Source organism: Berghia stephanieae, chromosome 3 (assembly GCF_034508935.2).
Source record: "Berghia stephanieae isolate SIO BIC M18660-M18661 chromosome 3, UCSD_Bste_1.3, whole genome shotgun sequence".
Classification (NCBI taxonomy): Eukaryota; Metazoa; Mollusca; class Gastropoda; order Nudibranchia; family Aeolidiidae; genus Berghia; species Berghia stephanieae.
This window is the reverse complement of record NC_088362.1, coordinates 34,368,966-34,393,881: the sequence shown is the minus strand read 5'-3', so window position 1 is coordinate 34,393,881 and position 24,916 is coordinate 34,368,966. Positions and strand designations below refer to the sequence as shown.

At 36.5% G+C, this 24,916-nt stretch overlaps 3 protein-coding genes across 8 annotated transcripts in view; 1 reads left to right on the top strand and 2 right to left on the bottom strand.

Annotated features, from left to right (window-relative positions):
* LOC144967605 (uncharacterized) overlaps positions 1-2,935 on the bottom strand; it is a 13,283-nt gene extending 10,348 nt beyond the window's left edge. Inside the window, exons 1-2 of the mRNA XM_078905100.1 lie at positions 2,871-2,935; positions 137-252 (exon numbers count right to left, since the gene is read on the bottom strand). Of these exons, the coding sequence (XP_078761226.1) occupies positions 137-204 (68 nt within the window). The 5' untranslated portion in view covers positions 205-252; positions 2,871-2,935. The remainder of the gene's footprint in view (positions 1-136; positions 253-2,870) is intronic.
* Positions 288-653, top strand: LOC144969209 (uncharacterized). The gene has a single exon (XM_078908322.1). It carries the CDS (start codon positions 288-290, stop codon positions 651-653), a length of 366 nt encoding a protein of 121 aa, XP_078764448.1.
* A 5,992-nt stretch (positions 2,936-8,927) lies between the features above and the next one.
* LOC144967604 (uncharacterized) overlaps positions 8,928-24,916 on the bottom strand; it is a 33,978-nt gene continuing 17,989 nt past the window's right edge. For 3 of the 6 annotated variants that reach the window (XM_078905097.1, XM_078905098.1, XM_078905099.1), the window contains exons 13-20: positions 24,273-24,315; positions 22,912-23,065; positions 21,934-22,034; positions 21,602-21,701; positions 20,042-20,635; positions 17,068-17,196; positions 14,410-14,481; positions 8,928-11,007 (exon numbers count right to left, since the gene is read on the bottom strand). In XM_078905097.1, coding sequence (XP_078761223.1) covers positions 14,444-14,481; positions 17,068-17,196; positions 20,042-20,635; positions 21,602-21,701; positions 21,934-22,034; positions 22,912-23,065; positions 24,273-24,315 — 1,159 coding nt within the window. In that variant the 3' untranslated portion in view covers positions 8,928-11,007; positions 14,410-14,443. Of the gene's footprint in view, positions 11,008-14,409; positions 14,482-16,424; positions 16,471-17,067; positions 17,197-20,041; positions 20,636-21,601; positions 21,702-21,933; positions 22,035-22,911; positions 23,066-24,272; positions 24,316-24,916 lie in introns of all 6 variants that reach the window. The other 3 variants (XM_078905095.1, XM_078905096.1, XM_078905094.1) reach the window with 2 other exon arrangements.

Below are 24,916 nucleotides of genomic sequence, written 5' to 3'. Positions count from 1 at the left end.
AATGAATAGTTAGACAGACAGACAGACAGACAGATAGATAGATAGATAGATAGATAGATAGATAGATAGATAGATAGATAGATAGATAGATAGATAGATAGATAGATAGATAGATAAACAAAGTCAATGTACTTACACGGTATTGATAAGGATAAACGTGGAGAAATTTACAACCGGAAGCCAGGACAGTAACCATGTAAACATATTATCTGGAAGACTCTTTTTCTGTTACATCGCCGGCTTCCTACATACCTGTCAATGCAATCAGGATTTATTATTAGAGAATAATGTTTGAGGCAGCGGGATTGTATTCCAGCATCAAACCCAGAATGTTTCAGAGCAATTCCTTGAGCATTTTGCTCTACGGATCAGAGTGTTGGAAGATCACAGAAAGTATCATCCAGAGACCTGAAGTATTCCAAGACGAGTGTTTGCGACAAATCCTCAAGATCTTCTGGTCGAATACAATCTCAGATGAGGATCTGAGAGCTAGAGTTGAGGTGGAGTCTCTGGAGAGTCTCATTAAAAGGAGAAGGTGGCAATGGATGGGGCTTATCTATCGCAAACCTGCCGAAATAAGAAAGGCTTTGCGGTGGACAACCCAAGGAAAGAGGAAGCGAGGTCGCCGAAAGAAGACCTGGAGACGTAATTAGGAGAGTTACCTTGGGCAAAGAGATACGTATGTCCCTCGAGGTGGTCCCAAGATTAGCAGCTGACAGGACCAGCAGGTGGAGATTTCTTGCATCGCTTCAAGTACCAGCAGGCCCGGAGAGGAGTGAGTGAGTGAATGCAGGATGTAAATTCGGTCTCGATAAGTTCACAGTTAAACGAAACAAAAGAATATCAATCCGTTCAAAATTGAATATAGTTGGATAATCAAATAGCCGTGCACGACTGATAATAATGATAAAAATGATAAGAAGGATGATAATGATGATGACGATGATGATGATGATGATTGCATTTATAAAGAACTTATCCACGTAAAACGCCTGATGATGGAACAGAGTAAGACGAGACATACAGCCTGTTAGAGTATTTTTTCTATTTACAGATAAAGACAGCGCTGCCTTACATAAGTTGCACCCCCAAATGTAAAGTTCATCTCCGATAGATCACGGAAAATGTATACAGCCTAAAGTGTTTATCGTCGGATCGAACGTTGGTTGTGAGGCAATCCAAGGCCATATCTCTGCACCATAGCGACATCGTCATGATGATGATGATGATGATGATGATGATTATGATGATGAGGAGAAGGAGGAGGAGGAGGGTGAGGATGAAGCGTTAGTACATGTAGTGCTGCTAGAATATGTTGCTTTGGATTGGGAATTTTTCCATCACTTCAAGATGATAACAATCTGGATTAGATAAAAGTCATATAATATATAAAAATACTCGTCATAGCCTTTGTCGAGAAATAAATCAGCCTTATTAAATGTTTTAACTTCCATGTAACCAGTGATAAAAATTTGAAAATGGGTTGCAGGACGCAGCAGGAGGAAAAGTAGGAGAAAAATCATTTGGGTGTCAAACCTAAGACTTACCTAAGACAAACCTACTACTTACTACTACTTCTCCTTCCTCTTCTTCTTCAAATGTCTGCTGAGACTAAGAAAAGAACAAAAAAGATGGTAATTCCATGTGGTCTAAAGAGCATCTTTATAAAAGGTCCCAATATTGCCCAAAAGCTTAATACCAGCAGACAGGTTGCCCATAAGCGAAATCCTGAGTAATGTAATGCCGGGGTCTGTATAAAATTTCAAATTATAAATTATCTTGAACTTTCTCCATTACTGAATGGATTTTTCAATGAAAATAAAGCTTGTATATACTTTTTTTTTTAAATAATAAAATTAAGCATTCAAAAAGGGCAATATCCACTAAACGTGCTCAGGGCGCTTTACGTTTAGACAAACTGTTAGGCGATATTACTTTATTTTTCCGACAAAGACCTCACTGTCAACGGCAATGTGCTTATTTTAATTTTACACCCGAGTATCGTGAGAGAATGTGAGTAAAGCACCCTTTTCAATGACTCAAGTATGAGCGGCTAAGAGCGGGAATCAAACCCTGGACTTTCCAATTCGAAGGCGACTGTCATACCACTTGAGCACAGTTAACATTATCTGACATAGTCCTGAAAAAAAAAAAAGATGTTTACTTGATAGGTGCACCCTCAAAGTCAAACCGGCGTCACGTTTCAATTCAAGAAAATCACAATTACAAGGATTTATTTGAGAACTTAGTTTGGTCTTTTACTCACTCAACCCTCACACCGATTATTTATATATTCGAAGTTTACCCTGGTTACTTTTACTCTATGCCTATTTATTACATTATTCTGAGACATAGTATAGGCACGGTATCAAAGCTAATGTTTTTAGGTTTTGCATGTTAATGGTAGTTGAATAAAACCATCTATGTATATGTTCATTTTTAATACATTTTTTTCCAATTTTGAAAAGTTAGCAAAATCTCTAGGATTGAGCGAGTTAAAATACAGATAAAATAAACTGACGCAGCCGTGGGCTGAGAAAATATGTCACATGAATGTGGGAATCAGTGGGAACGTCTTTTTGAGGCTTAGGTCTCGACATTTTCAGAGTACGCTTTTTAATTCGATAGACTCCTCAATATACTTCTTATATTAGCCGACAAAGAGTTAGAGGTTATCTTCCACCATTGCTTGCTTCCCAATGATCAGTCAGTCGACAATGAGACCACTGAACTGAATTATATTACATGTAGTGAGGAATGAGGTGGGTTCTTCCTATAACAAACTAATAATGTAAAAAAACAAAAGATTTGACAACTGAATCTCTATACAAATAACTTAAGACCTTTGAAGACGCTTCTCTATCACTTACCCATGAATCATGTTTTATGGTGATATTTTATTACCAATTGATGTGTGTTGACACGGAAGAAGAGTGTGTCGATTCATGATTTTGGTGTCCACTGTCAAGAAAACAAAAATTAATGACGTCATGTACAAAAATCCTCGAAACCCTTGATCGACGTGCACTTCATAGCAGGTCTGACAACCCAAATCGTTGTGGGCTCATTTTTATAATGGAAATACTCTAAAACCACGGCGGAATATTGTTTTATTACAACTGTTAAATCCAAGTCCATATTTGTATTCCATTGCAAACGCAGGCAAACTGTCTCCTTTGGCCCAAAGATAAACCAGCCTTATAAAAGCATAAAGAAAAGTACCCCCTCCCCTCCAAATAATAATATATGTGCTATGTGGCCTTGTATAACATTCGCTTTCGGGTCGGCGGTCGGAAGCTCCTGGGTTCGAGCCTCGCTCGATCCATAGTAACACAAAATTATAACAACGAAATTCTGAGAAAACAACAATGTAGGGTATTTAGATAAATAGGTCGATAGCTAAATCGTTCTCTCTCTCTACTAAAATTCTCTCACCGTACTCAGGTGTTAAAAGAGTACCTGGCCGTGAACAGCATTTTCTCGTCCGAAAAAAACAACTAACAGTACTACTATAGTAGTTGTAGCGTAGTAGTAGATTAAAACTAGAGCTTTTATATAGAGCAATATCCACTAAATGTGCTCAAAGCGCTTTACAAAGGGTACCTGACCAACAGCAACATGTAACAAGTAGAACGAGACATGACGCCTGTTAGGCGATAGTACAATTTTTATTCGGAGAGACAACGCTGTTGACGGCCAGGTACTCATTTTACATATGAGTATGGTGAATGTGAGTAAAGAGTCTTTTCCAAGGACTCAACTATGCGACGAGCGAGGCTCGAACCCAGGACCTTCCGATCCGAAAGTGAGAGTCATACCACAAGACCACATAGCCGAGATTAGCGGTTGTAGTAGTAGTTACTACTGTAGTAGTAATAGTTTTTGTTGTTGCCGTTATTGTAGTAGTAGATGAAGCCTCATCATTTTTTGCTTTCATAATTTTGTGCAGCCAGATTCTTCAGAAAGCCTGTTGGAAAATGGATACAGGGGGATAAAAGACAGTGCCTCCCTGCCCACCACTATGAATGAGGCTCTCATTGAGAGGTCAGGAACCCAACCCAGTACCTGAAAAGTCGTCCAGACATAAGCGCATGTCCCCAAAAAAGTGCAATTCACTTAAATGTTTACAAACCATTAATATATAAAGGAAACCCCCCAAAAATTTTTTTAAAAAGACCAAACACGAGAGATGATTTACAAGGGAAAAAATATCTCCCAAAACAAACTAACACACATTTGACTCTTTCCCTCTCAGCCAATGAGTGGCATTGCCAGTGGCAAGAGACCCCATTCCAAGACAAAAATAGAAAGCAACGCAGAAAAACAAAATAGGATAAAAAGACGCAGCAAGTGACCTCCAGCCCACCATGGGAGATCAAAAGACCCCCCCCCCCCTTACCATGTGAATACCTATGAAGGATACACTCCCAATATTTACCCTGGGAGGTTTTGTTTGTTTTTAAGTTTAAGGGTTTTACGGCGCTTGCAGCACATTTGGGTCATACCAGCGCCAGTAAAAAGGAAGAAAATTTGATAGTAAAAAGATTCTAGAATTACTCGAGGAAAAAGTAAGACAAAGGGGAATTGGTTCAAATAGGGAACAGCAGATGTAGATTCCAAAAGTACAAGATCAATGTACTGTTTGATATCACTTCAAAGTCTCGCCTAGACACCAGCACAAGTCCCCTCTAAGAGATATACACTCAAATGTTTTGTTTTTGTTTTTTAAGGGTTTTACGGCGCTTGCAACACATTTAGGTTATATCAGCGCCAGTAAAAAGAAAGAAAATGGGATAGTAAAAAGTTATAGAATTACAATTAAGGCACCCAAGAAAAAGTAAGACATAGGGGAACTGGGAACAAATAGGGATCAGATGTAGATTCCAAGAGCACACCATCAATGTACTTAGTCTGATATCACCTATAAGTCTCAACCAGACACAAGCACAAGATCCAACGAAGAGGAATAGGCTCAAATGCTTACATTTCATTATACATTAAAAATAACAAATTTAATAATACATAACAGAGAGATGATTTACAAGGAAGAAAATATCATCTTCCAAAACAATAACTATGCATTTGACTGTTTCCCTCCCAGCCAAGGTCGGGACAAAACCAAGCAATCTCATACCAAGACAAAGACAGAAAAGCATGTTGGAAAACAGATATAAGGGGATAGAAGACCTCCCTGCCCACTGTGGAGGTAGGGAACCCCACACAGCACTCAAATGTTTACATAATACATACAAAATAACCTATAGCAATACATGACAGAAAGATGATTTACAAGGAAAAAATATCTCCCAAAATAATAACTATGCATTTGTTTTGTTTGTTGATTTTAAGGGTTTTACGGCGCTTGCAACACATTTAGGTTATATCAGCGTCAGTAAAAAGGAAGAAAATGGGGTAGTAAAAAGTTCTAAAATTACAAATAAAGCACCCAAGAAAAAGTAAGACAGGCGAACTGGGAACAAATAGGGATCAGGTGTAGATTCCAAGAGCACACCATCAAAGTACTTAGTTTGAGACCACCTATAAGTCTCATCCGGACAAAAGCACAAAATCCAACAAAGAGGAATACTCAAATGCTTACATTATAAATTCAAAATATCAAATATAATAATAATACACGAGATGATTTACAAGGGAAAAAATATCTCCCAAAACAATAAACTATGCATTTGATCGTTTCCCTCCCAGCTAGGACTCCGGCCAGGGCCAGGACAAAACCAAATAATCTCATTCCAAGACAAAGACGGAAAGCATGTTGGAAAAAAAAAAACAGATATAAGGGGCCTACCCCCCTGCCCACTATGGGAGGTCAGGAACCCCACCCAGAACTATGGATTTGACCACTTCCCAGCCAAGCACTATCGCCAGGGTCAAGGCAAAACTCAGTAACCTCATTCGAAGATAAAGACAGAAAACAAATTGGACAAGATATATGGGGATAGAAGACACAGTTAAGTGCTACCCTGCCCACTACGGGAGGCCAGGAACCCCACCCAGTACCCTGGGAGGTCAAAAGTCAGTAGAAGATTGATGGAAGTAATTTTTCAAAAAATGACGAAAAGACGTATATGATGTACATTATTTTCTTTTTATTTCTAAATCTGGAAAAGGGTCAAGGAAGCCGTTTAAAAAAAATTTCGTCTTGTGTAAATCAAATATAAATCTAAGCCGGAAAGAATATCAACACCCCCCCCCCCCCCCCCCTTCTACTCTTTCAATCCAAAAGAATGTCTACCAAACATTAAAGTCAAAATAAGCTTCCTATCTTTGGTTCAATTTTTGCCTTAAAAAAAAAAAAACTTTTTGTTTTGCTTTTTATCTCTCTCTCTCTCTCGCTCTTCTAACTACCGTAAGTCAAATAATAATGAGGTGATGAAAGGGATGAATTGATGATGAAGATGATATGATGATGGCATAAAATGAAAAGGACGACAACAACGGTGGAGATGAGATTTGTTGGAATGGATGATGAGGGATCTCCAACAGTTTGAACATTCTGTCCTTTGGAGCCAGGTATAGTGATGGTGGTGGTGGTGGTTAAGTAAACCAGCAAACCATTCACAGGATGAAAACGCACGCCAGGCGTTTGGAAATTCACAATCGTTCGTTCATTCATTCATACCACGAAAATCTGATAAATGACCATTTTTCTAAAACAACTAACAGCACAGTCTTTTCAAAACTGAAGGAAAAATATATGCCATTTTCAATATACGCAGTCTTACTCTATCTTTAAAGTAATCTATTTGAAAGCTTACTTAAAGTAACATTGCCTTAAAGGTAATTCCATTGGACACACGGATAGTAATGAATAAAATAACTGCAATTCTTTGACAAACGCCAAAGACCAAAACAAAACCTGGATGGGATACTAAAATGCACTTCTTCATGCACTGGTAAAGATAGCTTGAGTTGACATAGCAGAAAGTTTAGTTTGAGCAGGATTCCAAAAATAAGTGATAAGTAAAATACTAATGCGGATGTTGTTGAATACACCATGTACCCTATAGCACTGTTTTCAATATTAAGGTGTAGTACATATTTTTTCATTATTAAGTAAAAATTTCTACGAATTATTATCTAATCTCTATTTCTGAAACTTTTATTGTGATAGATACAAGATTTCACTGTTATTTTGTTTAGCAATCCTATATAAATATTTAAAAAAAAAACAAAAAACTACAATAATATATGTGAAATCCTGCATGAATGTATCAAATTGTCTTTAGTTTTCAAGCTGTTACCAATATATTCTTTTTTTTTCAAAACCTTTAAAGGACGGTAGAAGAGTCAAGCTGGCAAGCATACAAGAATAAAGAATAAAGGGAAATAGTTCTATAAAGACCAGAAGAGCAATACAAATTCCTTGCAGTTAATCTGAAATAATAATAATAATAATAATAATAATAATAATAATAATAATAATATTAATAATAATAATAATACAAATTACAAAAACAAGATGACTATTATTTTCACTAGTGGTCCCCATGACATGTTCAGTCATAGGATTTTAGCATAATTTTCCCACAGAGTACGAGAATAACAATCTGATGTACACTTGAATTCTAACGATCACTTCATTCATACATTTATTCTCTTTGACAATGGCAATGCAATTCATATATACACCATAATCAACTTTGACAGGGGGGTGGAGAATTAAAAAATTAAGACAATTTGTCAGAGAACAACAAAAAAGTTATTCTCTATCTGCAAACATACTAAGAAGGGGAAAAAAACAAAATCACACTACACCTTGCCTAACAAATCATGTCAATTTATCTCTCTGGCGAGACTCTTTCAACACATCTCAATTCAATACCAACACTTGTAATGAACAAACTGAGCCAGACAAGCACCTATACTATACCTACTTTAAGGTAAATTCATTAAAAGGAAAAACATTTTCCTCCTCAGTTCAGACAAAAATTCCAAACCTGAATGTTGGTTGTTGACATCATTAAGTGTGAAATGATGTCATTATCAAGTTCTAGTCAGAAAATAAAGCACAGACTCATTCATCAACAAATTATATTGCAAGATACTTCGGTTCTCATTCACGTTCTGTTTCAGCTCTTATTCACCCTCTATATTCAAATTATCGTCAGACAACAAATACCAAGCCAAAAAAACACACATCCCTTTTCTCTCCCAAGAAGCCAATCACATTTTTCCATCATATTTTCATTAAAAAGAACACATTATCAATTTTGAAGCACAGTAACAATAATGATTTACATCATACAAATGGAATAGAGGCACTTACTGACAAAATAAGAAGAAAAAAAGAAAAGAATTTTACAAAATTTACAAAGCTTGCTTAGCTACAACCGTTTAGCTTTTTTTTCCCCTCTCGAAGATTTTCTACAGGAGATTGTGGTACTTTCACTCTTTACAAAAATTTTCATATTCTTCAGGTCAGCGGATTTCAGATCGTGTTTAATTCTCTACTGATCATTATTAAGAGTGGGAAAAGATGAATCAAATCAAGCAAAAGAGAAAATGAAATAAAGCAAAACAAAATGAATAAAAAATAAAACATTTTTTTAAAAAACAAACACGAATTGAACACAAAGTTATTGAGTTGACAATGTCATGGATGATTTTTGGTTTTCTGTACCTAGTTGATGGACATTTCCTGCTGGCTTAATTGTACCAGATTGCCCTGTAAAACTTCCACCATTTTCTTACATGTAAACAAAAGGGAAGGAGACATACTGGATCATTATCTTTGCCACAGAAAATGATAGGATTATCAAGTGTATTTATAATTTGTTAAAAATCAATAATAAATAAATTATGACAGAATGTTTTAATATATATAATAACGAGAACACTATTGAAATGTTGCATATATTGCAGGAGAGTTGAGTTCAAAGAAAAGTCTACTGAAATGTGCAGAGTGAGCATTATTTGCATATCGTGAATTTCATTCCTTACAGAGTACTTTCTACCTATCCTTTAATAATATCATTGTAGCAGTACTAGGAGAAATACTAAAGGAAACTTTTGATAGTTGGTTCAACGTCTGACCACATCACAATTTCCCCGACAATTGATTTCAGGAAGTCGTTTTATGAAATTCATGTGACATTGTCTCATAGAGTTCATATAATATATTAAATGCTAAATGGCAAACTATCAAAGTCACAACCTACTGGTTCATGTCATTGAAAACTTCCAATAAGGAAATTTATGTGGCAGTAAAAACAAAGAAAACCAATTAAACCATGTGCAAAATTATTTTTTAAAAGGACCCAAAATGTTTATCATGAGATTTGACACTGAATTTGTAACTCAGACTACAAAATGATAAAACCAAAACAAGCCTTTGATAGAGCTTGAAGTTCCAGATTTCCAAATTGTTGGAAAACAAAGTAATGGAGAGTCGTGACAAAGATGATCAATTCTAACCCCTTCCATTTCTTTCCACAGCCTGACAGTTACGAATTTAAATAAAACAATTTTATCAATTTCATTCACATGAATGTTAGGGTCCGGTGACCCAGCATTTCTATACCTTTGAAAACTTTCCCAGTTATAACGAGCCTTATAGTGGAAAATTTAGCTTTTAATTAAACCGGGTTGAGTACACTGCCCTTGTATACGATGAAAGGCCCTTGGAATCTCATATAAACTGGACATTCAAAAAACATTCTTACTTTTACACATGGCCATGAGAGACTAGAATATTCAAATAGTCACACAATTAGACATCAGGATAAATTTATCAAAATATCAATGGCTTCTGTCGCAAACCGCTTGACACTAAGAATATGCGCCTTTCTAATTTCAGGCCAGGATAACTCTTTAACCAATGATGCAAAATGTCTACAAATAATGAGTAAGACTATTCGATGAAAATGATTTATTTTGACATTTGACAAGACCATTCATATACATATATACCGGACCATTATAGCATTGGTAGTGTTTATAATCTCAGAGTAAACGGTTTGCGATTGAAGCCATCAACATGACAAAGTAATCACAATAGTGTATATGTATTCCCATATCATTTCAACTTGTGCATAGACGATTTAATGTATAGGTCAGTCTTTCCACACAAGTCAATTTCTCAATAAATAATTTAATCTGTACAAACTGAAAGCACTCATAGCAGCCCATACAACCCCAATGAATGATGAATATAAATTTGTTTTAAGTGTGTACGCGAGTTAAAGACCTTGCTCTTTGATTGTCATTCTTTCTGATTCAAATTTGACAAAGTACCCCCTAACACATCAACAGGATTCTTACTTTTAGCCAATTTTCAACTATCCAAACTAGTACATAGAATACCGGGGCATCTTGGTCTGAGAACTCAACAGCACCTACTGATTCAACAAACTTTGACCATAGAGGACAATGAATTTTTAAAAATTAATTTACTAGTGTGAGAATTAGTGTGTGTGCCACTTGGGGCAATTTCACTTTGAGAGGCTGATCTTTAATTATTTTTTTTCTTTCAATTCTAAAAGAAAAATACACCCAGGACCTACAGGCAAAAAATTTGTTCTTTATTTTGTCCTGATTTTTAAGGTGACTGCAACAACTCGGATTAAGAAAGAAAGACAGAAATATTCAATTGGACCTTGACACACAGAATTACGACCAGTTAAAAATATGTGAAAAAGGCATCCAAACTCGAAATAAAATTCAATCCAAAATCAACCACTTAAAGCATAGGAAATCTTTGATTTTCAGCTGAATATTCTACGTGCCCAAAGCTAGTTCCAAGTCAATATTCTTTACTGATCAGTTTGGAGCAGCCCATTGTAAACAATCAAGGTTCAACACACGACCATTGATTCTATTGAATGAATTCCCTACAGCACAGATTCCCTCTTTCTTACTTTTGATCATACATCCTCTTTTCAGGATAAGCTTGCAAACAGAACCCCCCCCCCCCCCCCCCCAATGAAAATAAAATTGCATTCATACATCATTCAAATAAGAAGCTTGATTCACACATAATACTGTCATCTGTGAATGAGATAAAAGACAAAGACAAAAGGTCAATCATTTAATAAAATAAGAATTTCAAGAACATTTTCATTTTATTCTGTATATCTCGTATGTCCTTTAAAATTACTTGATTTTTTATTGTATTAAAAGGTTTCATGGCGCTTGCAACATGTTAGTCATATTAGCGCCAGTAAAAAGGAAGAAAATGGATAGTAAAGAGTTCTAGAATTACAATTAAAGCACCCAAGAAAAAGTAAGACCTGAGGGAATTGGTTCAAATAGGGAACAGATGTAGATTCCAAAGACCTGAGGGAATTGGTTCAAATAGGGAACAGATGTAGATTCCAACAGCACACTATCAGTGTATTTAGTTTGAGATCTTAACGTCTCACCCTGACACAGCAGCAGATTCCCACTAAGGGGAACATAATTGTTTACAAATCATAACATATGTAAAACAAATATAATACAATGATTTACAAGACAAAAAAATATCATCTTCCAAAATGCTAACTATACATGTGACTGTTTCCCTCCCAGCCAGAGTATCGACCAAGGCCAGGACAAAACCAAGCAATCTCATTCCAAGGCAAAGACAAAAAACATGTTGGATAACAGATAATGGGGGATAGAAGACACAGAAAGTGTCTCCCTGCCCACTATGGGAGGTAAGACAAACCCCACTAAGAGACTTGAAGTCTAATTTGGTTAAATAATCATTTCTTTAAACAATATCAAGATTCGCAGTATTTTCCTCTCAAATTTCGGTTGAGGAATCCAAACCTGGATGGTAAAAATATGAAATTTGGTCAGTTTTATAAAACCTGGGAAAAAATATCATCTTCCAAAACTACTGTTATACATTTGACTGCTTCCTTCTCAGCCAAAGTCTCCAGTCAGTGTCGGGACAAAACCACACAATCTCATTTCGACAAAGACATGAAGCAACCTGGAGAAGGAAATTAGATAAAGGGAATTGAAGACACAAAGAGCACCCCCCCCCCCCCCCGTGGAAACTGCTCCTCAAAAGTTTTCTCTAGACCTTGTCCTAGGAGCAGAGGTGAAGCCATAGCAGAGAAAAAGCGGATTTCCGCTATATAGCAGAAAATTAAGACCTATGTAGACATCCCCAAACACTTTGAGATCAAACGACCCCAAATGAGAAAGTAATTAAGGGAAAGAAAAGAAATAGATTGCGCATCAGGGCGCTAACGGGGCCGATTAGAGATAGACGACGATTGGGATTGTTTGGAAGCTTTAACCCTTTGCCCACTAGTCATTATGACATCCGAAATGCTATCGCCTTCTACATCTACGCCAGAATAGAAATAGAGGGTGGAGCCTACCATGATATAACATTTTATGGAGCCCTAATTTCGTCATATCAGTTCTGTCCACTGACAGGTGGGTGGATATCGCTTTCCAGAACTTGTGTCCTTATATGAAATTCTGAGTTTTTGACCAATCAACGATTGCTCTTTTGATAGCTCGCTTGTCAACATGAGTCAGCTCAACCATTGATTTATGAACAGGCATCACAGGCGGTATATGTTGTGTAACTTCAAAGACCACGATTGACCGAAAGCGATGAATGGAAGCCCTACTGTGGCGTGGAGAACGAGGTCTTGTATGTATAGTTACGTCATATCTCAACGCTCGTGAATTCTTAGTACGGCTGGACTCACAATCAAAACACGAAATTGTGTTTTAAACTCTTGACTCAATCGAGTTACATCAGTGCGTTCGTCTCATTGAGAAATGAAAAACGATATATAAATCAAGAACATCGACCGGAAAACAAGGAAATTATCATAAAATTATAAAATTTGAGAAAGCTGTTTTCAAAATCAAATCTATTACAAAAAAGGCTATTTCTAGACCGATTTTTATGAGACAAAGACAATTTTTCTCCACTTTTCAAGCTGATTCCAACAATGAGGTTTTCAAATTTATCGCGATAAGATTATTTGTCATTATTTTTTTTAAGACCCAATTGACTGCTCAGGAAATGAATACGTAATCCTTGGCGGCTAGCGAGTAGGTGTTAAATTTTGCTTACCCTTTCCCACGTAGACGCACACACACACACACACACACACACACACACACACACACACACACACACACCCGACTTATCGTCGTCTAGCATCCTATCGTTCGGCTCGACGATTAAAAGGGGTTCGTATCGTCGCTAAAATAATTACAAAATACATATATTTAAAATATATTTATAGTAATGTGAATTAAATATTTTAATGCTCTAATATATCAAGAATGATCATTATTATGATTTATTACGGTGTGAATTGAATTAGACCTTTAAGACTGAAGTTTAATCTGACACCCTACTCGCTGTTATCATTCGAGTCTAAGTTGTAATAAGGCAACTTTGGCCAGAAGTGAAAGACATACATTGTGTGTTCAGTCTGTGTGTGTGTGTGTGTGTGTGTGTGCGTCTGCGTGGGAAAGGGTAAGCAAAATTTAACACCTACTCGCTAGCAGCCAAGGATTACGTATTCATTTCCTGAGCAGTCAATTGGGTATTAAAAAAAATAATGACAAATAATCTTATCGCGATAAATTTGAAAACCTCATTGTTGGAATCAGCTTGAAAAGTGGAGAAAAAATTGTCTTTGTCTCATAAAAATCGGTCTAGAAATAACCTTTTTTGTAATATATTTGATTTTGAAAATAGCTTTCTCAAATTTTATAATTTTATGATAATTTCCTTATTTTCCGGTCGATGTTCTTGATTTATATATCGTTTTTCATTTCTCAATGAGACGAACGCACTGATGTAACTCGATTGATTCAAGAGTTTAAAACACAGATTTCGAGTTTTGATTGTGAGTCCAGCCGTACTAAGAATTCACGAGCGTTGAGATATGACGTAACAATACATACAAGACCTCGTTCTCCACGCCACAGTAGGGCTTCCATTCATCGCTTTCGGTCAACCGTGGTCTTTGAAGTTACACAACATATACCGCCTGTGATGCCTTTACATAAATCAAGGGCTGAGCTGACTCATGTTGACAAGCGAGCTATCAAAAGAGCAATCCGTTGATTGGTCAAAAACTCAGGATTCCATATAAGGACATAAGTTCTTGAAAGCGATATCCACCCACCTGTCAGTGGACAGAACTGATATGATGAAATTAGGGATCCATAAAATGTTATATCATGGTAGGCTCCACCCTCTATTTCTATTCTGGCGTAGATGGATAAGGCGATAGCATTTCGGATGTCATAATGACTAGTGGGCAAAGGGTTAAAGCTTCCAAACAGTCCCAATCGTCGTCTATCTCTAACGGGACCCGTTGGCGCCCTGTCGCGCAAACTCAGTAATAGCAAGACTAGGGGACGAATGTGGACACCAGAGGTAGAAAGAGATTGTATGGATGAAATATAATACTGCACCTTTCCATCTTTCATTCCTAAGGCCAAGCAAGCATTATGGTTGAGGCTGGTATGGCTGAAGGGGGGACTGCACTGAAAGACAAACAGAAAACAGCGATGAAAAAAGGTATTCTATGAGTGGTATGAATTTACTATAAGTTGAACACATGCCTGACAACCAAAACTCAAAAAAAAATTTTAATTGTGTGGATTCAGAAATAAACAGGAATGAGATGATTTTTTTTTTTAAATAAAAAAAATTGGGTATTCTTGAAGACATTGAACACTAAATTAACAAAAAATAAATATCCACAAAGTATATTAACGCTATATAGACAGAATTGGAATCACTTCTTGGCTAAAAAGATGTTCTGACATGACATTTTTGAATATCATTATCTGGTAAAAAGACAAGCTTCACTTTAATGTACTTGATATAAACAAGAGGGAGTTTGAGCGTTTTTGTCCAGTGGAGTCCTTATCACAAGAGAAAATATCTTTTTAGTTATAAATTATAAATACATAAATAATAATTTTAAAAATTGAGCTTTATATAGCGCATATCCACTAAATGTGCTCAAAGCGCTTTACAAGGGGTCCCTAGTCAACAGCAACATTTAACATGTAGGACGGGACACGCCGCTTATTAGGCGATAATACAATTTTTCGGACAAAGACAACACTGTTAACGGCCAGGAACTCATTTTACACCTGAGTACGGTGAGAGAATGTGAGTAAAGAGCCTTTTCCAAGGACTCAACTATGCGCCGAGCGCGAGGCTCGAACCCAGGACTTTCCTATCCGAAAGTGAGTGTCATGCCACAAGACCACATCGCCGCACATACATATATCTTAAGTCTTTAAAAAAAAAATTCAGGAATAGTGATGGAAAGAAAAAATCTAGAATACAAACATACCAATTTTTCTATATTAGAGCTATGACATAGCTCAGCTAATATAAATCGCTCAGAACAAATTCAATTTAAAACTAACAATAAGAGCAATAGCAACAAAAAATTTAATGAATAGATAAATAAATGATTTAACAGAAATTTTCTGGATTCAGAAAACTATGAATTCATGACAAACAAAAACAAAAAAGAAACGTACCACCCATGATTTTAACAAATGGTTTGAAGACCAAACAGCTTAGTCATCTAAGCAAAATCAAAACGAAACATTTGCTGAATAAAAATGTTTCAAACATGAAAAAATAAATTGTTCTCAAAATTAAAAAAAAGTGTCCCTCCAAAACAACAGTTATATTTATAAATGAAGCAAGCCTTCAAAACCACTCTCAGGCCTGCCAACCCTTTAGACTTGGAGAAACAGATTAAGGCTTGGGAGAGAGAGAAAAAAAAAAAAAAAAAAAAAAAGGGAGAGAGAAAATAAAGTTTCCCAACACAAAACCAAGATTTGCCAAATCAACCAAAAAAAACAAAAAAAACCCACCATGAAAGACCTATTTTGTCTGTTTCCAAATACAGAATGTGAACACTAAAAAAAAACTGTTATAAAAATATTCGTTTACACCCAAGTGAAGATATTTACCGAAAATGAAAGTGGTCCAATGAATTTCATGCCATCATGCAGGTTACATGCAAACCATTCATCATGTTAATTACAAACACACTTAAAGATGTAGAGAAAGGAGATGAACCCGAACTTAACCAACTCTTCCTTTATTCATGTTTGATCGAAATCCAATCTTAATCATTTGGAAAAAAAACCTATGTCAAACCTGTTTTTATTCATATTAAAACAAAAATATTTGACAATATTTGGCTTCGTAATACAATACAACGGGTGAAAAATCATTCAGTAAATGGGTGTTGTAGTAATTCAATAGAAACATCATTTAACACACACACACCACCACCCCCCCCCCCCCCTCCACAAAAAAAAAAAAAAAAAGAGGAACAGAAAATCTTATTTTGCAAGACTGAAAAATATTTTTTTTAAAAAGGGGGGGGAAGTGCAACCCTTGGTTGACAGACCCGCGCTTGGTTGAAAGCTTAACCAAATAACAAATTCACCTTCTAGAACTTTCTTGTGGAAAAAACATTGATGGAGTCAAAACACCTAATCATAAATGAAAAATAAAAATGGAAAAAGAAAAAGACAATATGACGTCATTCACTATTACTTATAAAACAAATTTTAAAAATCTATCACTGTAAAATAGTCATAGCATTTTGTCTATTGCTCTGTCAGCCAAAAAAGACTGGTTGCAGGAATCAAGAGAATTCAAGAACCCTATCAGCCCCCAAGAAGACATTTTTTTTAATTATAAAAAGTAAAAAATAACAACACTGCAATGCCTTGATCAGAATACTGGAAAAAATATGTAGTCATGAATTTGTAATTCGTATTGGCTTAGAGAATGGAAGTTATAATTTTCCATTTTTCCTTGACCTATAATTTGTTACTGGCAGGAAAGTCCATAGAATGTCAACAGATCGTAATTTTAGCCCACTGTCTGTTTAACGTGCACAGTGGCATGGCAATTAAAGATGAGACCTCAACAAAAAGAAAAATCCAAAGAAAATCTAAATGCAAAACACACATGGAATTAAACAGCTAATATCATTAGTTGTATATTTTTTAAAAAAGAGGCCTCCCTTCCAGTCCCCTTACGGTTGAACAGCCACCATTTGCAGTGCTAATATAGATACTTACTTGACACGAGTGCACCTGGAACTTGTTGGATTCCAGCTGGCATGCCCTGAACTCCTGAAGGGATGAAGTTGGCAGGCCCTTGGTGGTTATGGTTGTGACTGTGGACTGTAGGGGGCATCTGGGGTGGACCTGGATTTAAGGAAAAGAAAACACGACATTTAAATTCTCATTTTGTAACCACATGACACAAAAGACCAATTATCATCAGACCTGGCAACTTTTCAGAGATAAAATTCTGAGAAAATTAAGGTAAATCCAGGACTTATGTGATGGTACTGATGGTGATGATGGTTGTAGGTGGTGGTTTAGGTAACAAATGATGATGATGATGGTTGTAGGTGGTGGTTTAGGTAACAAATGATGATGATGATGGTTGTAGGTGGTGGTTTAGGTAACAAATGATGATGATGATGGTTGTAGGTGGTGGTTTAGGTAACAAATGATGATGATGATGGTTGTAGGTGGTGGTTTAGGTAACAAATGATGATGATGATGGTTGTAGGTGGTGGTTTAGGTAACAAATGATGATGGTTGTAGGTGGTGGTTTAGGTAACAAATGATGATGATGATGGTTGTAGGTGGTGGTTTAGGTAACAAATGATGATGATGATGGTTGTAGGTGGTGGTTTAGGTAACAAATGATGGTGATGATGGTTGTAGGTGGTGGTTTAGGTAACAAATGATGATGATGATGGTTGTAGGTGGTGGTTTAGGTAACAAATGATGATGATGATGGTTGTAGGTGGTGGTTTAGGTAACAAAATGATGATGATGGTTGTAGGTGGTGGTTTAGGTAACAAATGATGATGATGATGGTTGTAGGTGGTGGTTTAGGTAACAAATGATGTGATGATGGTTGTAGGTGGTGGTTTAGGTAACAAATGATGATGATGATGGTTGTAGTGGTGGTTTAGGTAACAATGATGATGATGATGGTTGTGGGTGGTGGTTTAGGTAACAAATGATGATGATGATGGTTGTAGGTGGTGGTTTAGGTAACAAATGATGATGATGATGGTTGTAGGTGGTGGTTTAGGTAACAAATGATGATGATGATGGTTGTAGGTGGTGGTTTAGGTAACAAATGATGATGATGATGGTTGTAGGTGGTGGTTTAGGTAACAAATGATGATGATGATGGTTGTAGGTGGTGGTTTAGGTAACAAATGATGGTGATGATGGTTGTAGGTGGTGGTTTAGGTAACAAATGATGTGATGATGGTTGTAGGTGGTGGTTTAGGTAACAAATGATGTGATGATGGTTGTAGGTGGTGGTTTAGGTAACAAATGATGATGATGATGGTTGTAGGTGGTGGTTTAGGTAACAAATGATGATGATGATGGTTGTAGGTGGTGGTTTAGGTAACAAATGATGATGATGATGGTTGTAGGTGGTGGTTTAGGTAACAAATGATGATGATGATGGTTGTAGGTGGTGGTTTAGGTAACAAATGATGGTGATGATGGTTGTAGGTGGTGGTTTAGGTAACAAATGATGATGATGATGGTTGTAGGTGGTGGTTTAGGTAACAAATGATGATGATGATGGTTGTAGGTGGTGGTTTAGGTAACAAATGATGATGATGATGGTTGTAGGTGGTGGTTTAGGTAACAAATGATGATGATGATGGTTGTAGGTGGTGGTTTAGGTAACAAATGATGATGATGATGGTTGTAGGTGGTGGTTTAGGTAACAAATGATGATGATGATGGTTGTAGGTGGTGGTTTAGGTAACAAATGATGATGATGATGGTTGTAGGTGGTGGTTTAGGTAACAAATGATGATGATGGTTGTAGGTGGTGGTTTAGGTAACAAATGATGATGATGATGGTTGTAGGTGGTGGTTTAGGTAACAAATGATGATGATAGCTATGATGCTGCTGTTGTTGTAGTTGATGATGATTGTTTTTCTGGAATAAGAAAATACAGTCAAAATCGAGAAAAATAGCTGGAAATTAGGGAAACCGAGAATGAAAACGATTATCATTTTGTTTTTGTTTTTAATGGTTTTATGGCGCTTACAACAGATTAAGGTTATATCAGTGACAGTAAAAAGGAAGAAAATGGGATGGTAAAAAGTTCGAGAATTACAATTAAAGCACCAAAGAAAAAGTAAGACAAAGGGGAATTGGTTCAAATAGGGAACAGGTGTAGATTCCAAGAGCACACCATCAGTGTACTTAACTTGAGATTACCTAAATGTCTCATCCAGACACAAGCACAGGTCCCAAATACACTCAAATGTTTACAAATAATATATCATATATGTAAATCAAAAAATAATACAACTCGTAACTCGTAACAAAGAGATGATTCACAAGACAAAAAAATATCATCTCCAAAACTGTAACTATACACATGTTTTCCTTCTAGCCAGGGTCAGGACAAAACCAAGTAATCTCATTCCAAGACAAAGACAGAGAGCAAGTTGGACAACAGATAAAGGGGGATAGAAGACACAGTAAGTTCCTCCCTGCCCACTATGGGAGGAAAACAAAATATCTGGAACTTCCTGATAAAAACTCATAAGAGTTGGCATGACTGAATCACTGGTTTAAAACAAAAGTTGGCAGTACCAATTTATAGGCACAGAACAAAGAAGGCTGAATAGTGTTGGAACCTGTCATCCAATCCTTGTACAAATCATGTATCTTGCAACTATAATATAATCCATCTGGATGGTACCAAATAAAATTTGAAAACTTGGGAACGTATACAATATTTTTGAGTATTACCAAACCACCCACTGACCAGTCAGGTGGGTCACTGTATCTACTGGCCACTAGCAGCTAACAATTTCAAAATTTCTTATTTTTCTCGAGTCATTCAAAATGAACTTGGATCCATACACTATATGGTAAATATATCAACTTCATTATTTCTAAAATAAAAAACAATGAATTCATAGTAAACAACACTTCTGAGCTGTGATTATAAATGCTTAAAAAACAAATGTGGTAAAAGGAACATACCATGCAATAGGTTCTGTTGAGGTTGAAATTGAATGGTTGGTTGTGAGTAAGGCTGGCCTGGGATTGGCTGCATAGGGTTGTGTCCCTGGGGTTGGGGCATGACGACATATTGTGGTTGGTGCCCAGGAGTATGGTGACTACTACTCTGGGACATCTGTGGTTGGGGGGCTGGGACAAATGTGTTCTGAGCCGAACTGACGTTGGTGTAGGAGTATTGTTGCAAGGGATAGTTTATACTGACTGACGGGTGCCCGCCTGGTCCAGCAGCCATGTGCTGTTGCCCCGTTGATGTCCTGGGCATGGCCTGGATACCAGGTTGAAGATTCATGTGTGGGTAATGAGCTGGTTGTGGGGTCACCGACTGAGGTGGGCCCTGAGGGATTGGGTGAGGCATAGGCTGTCCACCGTGTGCCTGTGATTGCTGCGGATGCTGCTGTTGCTGCTGTACGGGAGATGGTGCTGGATTTGGTATGTGTGCAGGTTGTGGTTGCTGGCCAGTGGCTGGGTTAGTCATGGGCTGGCCATGAGCTGGCTGTGGATGGTGGGGGAGGTGGGCTGGGATGGGGGCTGGTACTAATTGTTGTTGGCTTGCAACTGAAAACAGACAAATTAAAATATAAAAATAAATGCCACTGTTAAATTGAAATTAAACAATTACATATTGGCCTGTTTGTTTTGTCTTTAAAGGTTTTACGGTGTTTGCAACACATTGAAGTCATATCAGCGCCAGTAAAAAGGAAGAAAATGGGAAAGTAAAAAGTTCTAGAATTACAAGTAAAGCACTAAAGAAAAGGGAAGCCAAAGGGGAATTGGTTCAAATATGAAACATGTTGATTCCAAGAGCACACTATCATTGTACCTCATCCAGACACAAGCACAGGTCCCCACTAAGAGGAATACACTCAAATGTTTACAAATCATAAATAACATGTAAAATATAATACGGTGCATAACAGAGAGATGATTTACAAGGAAAAAAATATCTCTTAAAACTAACTATACATTTGACTCTTTCCCTCTCAGCCAGGGTATCCGACCAGGGCCAGGACAAAACCAAGTGATCTCATTCCAAGACAAAGACAGAAAGCAAGTTGGAAAACAGATATAGGTGAATAGAAGACACAGTAAGTACCTCCCTGCCCACTACGACATATTGGCCTAATAAAAATACTACAGAATAAACGGATAGATTTAAATCTGACTGTTAACGGCCTTGTCTCTGTCGAAATAAAATGGTAATATCACCTCACCAGCATCATGTCTCATCCTACAAGTTAAGTGATGTTGTTGACTTGTATACTGCACTGTATCTTAATTTGCTCAAGTTCATAACCATACATAAAATCATACCGGTTGGCAAATATGAAAAAGAAGAGGGAAGGCAGACAGTATGCCACTCATCTAACCACTTATCAAGTACAATGTGAACAACCACATTTACAACCAATGTTTCATTTAAGCAGATGTAGGTACTCTAACTTGTGCCAAGGTTACATCAGAAAATCTAAGCCAGAGAGGATAAATTTTTTTTTTTAAAAAGAGTACTGGGTCTTCACTCACCAAACACTTGTGGGGGCTGAGGACTACTTTGATCTAAACCTCCCTGTTGTCCCTGTGATGCAGGGAAGGTGTTGGGTGCTACCATTCGGGCATTGTACACCTGCAAAAAATGTTTAATTATAATAAATTTAAAAAACAAAAAATAACGATAATAATAAGTCCACAAAACAAAGAATGCTTTATTTCATATTCTCTTCAATTAAATTACCACCTGTATTTCCTTTCATATTGCTAAATACATAAGTTGAAACATTCTTACAATCTTAACCAAACCAATTTTACAACCAACAATGAGGAGTAGTCTCAAGTACCACACAAGAAATCAATTGTACCTGATAAGAGCCTTGTTGTGGCATGTATATCATGTGTTGTCCATGTGCCAGTAACGGTTGTCCTGTCACTTGTGCTGTTAAATCACGGCCAACCGGCAAAACTGAAATGAAATTATTCCATTTGAAAAGGTCATCTCTGTGGTGAAATAAAAAATGGAAGGATGATGATGAAAGTGGTGGTGATGATGGCTAAGGTGGTGATGGTAGTGGTGGCACCACTGTTTAGTTTTATCTTTTTTTTTTGTTTGTTTGTTGCTTTAGGTCTCTTCCAACACAATTGAGGTTATATGAGAGACCGCTGAAACAAAAAAAAACAAGCAATCTAACAAAAATAGTACAAATGTAAATCAAAATCATAACCTACAGATATCATAAGCTGAATTATAAATAACCAAGAACAAACAGGCAGAAGATTTACAGGAAAAAAATATCCCCTGTCAAAAATACAATCACAAACCAAAGAAGCAGGATAGGCTAGTAAAGAGAAGAAGAAACGACATCACTATCGGATCGTACACCCATGCGAACATCATAGGTATATGATTCAAGGGTGATGCTCCCATCCAACCACCCGCTTAGTTTTATCTAATTTTGAATCAACATTGCTTAATGCACATTAAGGTCAAAATGGAACCTCTGAAAGAAGTACGAATAATTATAGCTTTTATATAGCTCAATATCGATTAAACATGCTCAAAGTGCTTTACAATGGGTCCCTAGCAAATAGCAATATTTAACATGTAGGATGAGACATGACTCAAACCTCAAGACCTTCCAATCAGGAGTGTGTCACACCACTAGACCACATAGCACAAGAAGAGTACAAAGGACAGAAAATGTTAAAAGCTCAATGCCTGCAACAGGCACCCTAAAAAAATATAATAGTTCCCATAAAGAGTTGAAGTACAACCCAAAAGCATTCTACCCATGTACGCAGCCTGAGTCTTATCCTAAAATAATGAATGCATTGATACTTACCACCCTTAGTACGACCTGGGTATGTAATCCCTGTAGGGATGGCACTTGCTGGTACCCAAGTCATATTAGGAGCAGCATATGGAGGTATTATTTGAGGAGACACGCGGAGGGGAGGTGGTGAAGGCTGGGCTTCTACAGGAGCAGCTTGTGCTTTCTGAAACAATAAAATTTGATACATTAGACTAAACACTGCCTTCATATTACTGACAAAATAATATCATATATCCAGATTTTAAAAATGGCCTAAAATAACCAACCTTGTGATAGCCCAATTTAAATATGACATGCCAAATCATATTTACTATTAAAAACACTTTATGTGCTGCTTCTTTATCTATTAGCCTCCAACATTTCACAGAGCACATATCGCAGAAACACATTTCAAAATGAATTTTTCGTTTATAAAAAAAAAAATGGATCTAAAATCAAAATAAAATCAAGTACTTGGCAAGATTCACACAGGCTGCATTGTAAGTATGAATGTTTGTTTTTGTTTTTAAGGGTTTTACGGCGCTTGCAACACATTAAGGTCATATCAGCGCCAGTAAAAAGGAAGAAAATGGGATAGTAAAAAGTTCTAGAATTACAAATAAAGCACTCAAGAAAAAGTAAGAAAAAGAGGAACTGGGAACAAACAGGGATCAGATGTAGATTCCAAGAGCATACCATCAATGTACTTAGTTTGAAATCACCTACAAGTCTCATCCAGACACAAGCACAAAATCCAACAAAGAGGAATACACTCAAATGCTTACATTATACATTCAAATAAAAATAATAATACATAACAGAGAGATGATTTACAAGGAAAAAAAATATCATCTCCCAAAACAATAACTATGCATTTGACTATTTCCCGCCCAGCTAGGACTCCGGCCAGAGCCAGGACAAAACCAAGTAATCTCATTCCAAGACAAAGACAGAAAGCATGTTGGAAAACAGATATAAGGGGATAAAAGACACAGTATGTACCTCCCTGCCCGCTATGAGAGGTCAGGATCCCCACCCAGGTATGAATGTTTAAAAAACTGTTGATATCCTTAATTTCATCTTAAAACTTTAAATTGTTAAAACTAAGTTTGACATAGGGCTTTCTGTAAGGGGCATAAATAACAGATTTGAGAAGAAAATTATTCACACCTGGAAGAATTAGGAAAAAGACAGAACAAAGGGAATTTATTGCAACAGACTCGACACAAAGTCAGTCAAATAACTGCACAAATACTCCTTTAAAAAATGGAAAGAATAAAAATAATAGAATTATTACAATCAATTGTCCAATTCGGACAGTCCTGTCATACAGAAATATAACAAATCTTGATAATATCATTGGGTTTGAAAGTAAACTGTATGTAACTCACTGGCTTAAATTCTGCTGCTAGAGGATTCAATGTTGACTTGGTTCTGGAATGATAAAAACAAATCAAAAGCAATAAAAATTTGATGAAATTTTCTTATTTTTTGTTTGTTTGTTTGTTGCTTTAGGTCTCTTCCAACACAATTGAGGTTATATGAGAGACCGCTGAAACAAAAAAAACAAACAATCTAACAAAAATAGTACAAATGTAAATCAAAATCATAACCTAAAGATATCATAAGCCAAATTATAAATAACCAAGAACAAACAGGCAGAAGATTTACAGAAAAAAAAATATCCCCTGTCAAAAATACAATCACAAACCAAAGAAGCAGGATAGGCTAGTAAAGAGAAGAAACGACATCACTATCGGATCGTACACCCATGCGAACATCATAGGTATATGATTCAAGGGTGATGCTCCCATCCAACCACCCGCTAAATTTTCTTATTTGATTTACTTTCATTTATTACAATATTAATATTCAGTGAAGGATCTGACTAACTCTGCCTTTCAAAAGATGAAACAAAAAACAAAACAGACTTTACTATAAATTAATAAACATTATTTCAAAACATTAAACAGCAACTTTACACTTCTCTTTTTTTTTAAACCTGAGGAATGAGGGATATCCAAAAGTTTCATTT

Excerpts from the sequence above, each read along its gene's own strand:
- LOC144969209 (XM_078908322.1), top strand. The coding sequence starts at position 288 with ATGTTTGAGGCAGCGGGATTGTATTCCAGCATCAAACCCAGAATGTTT.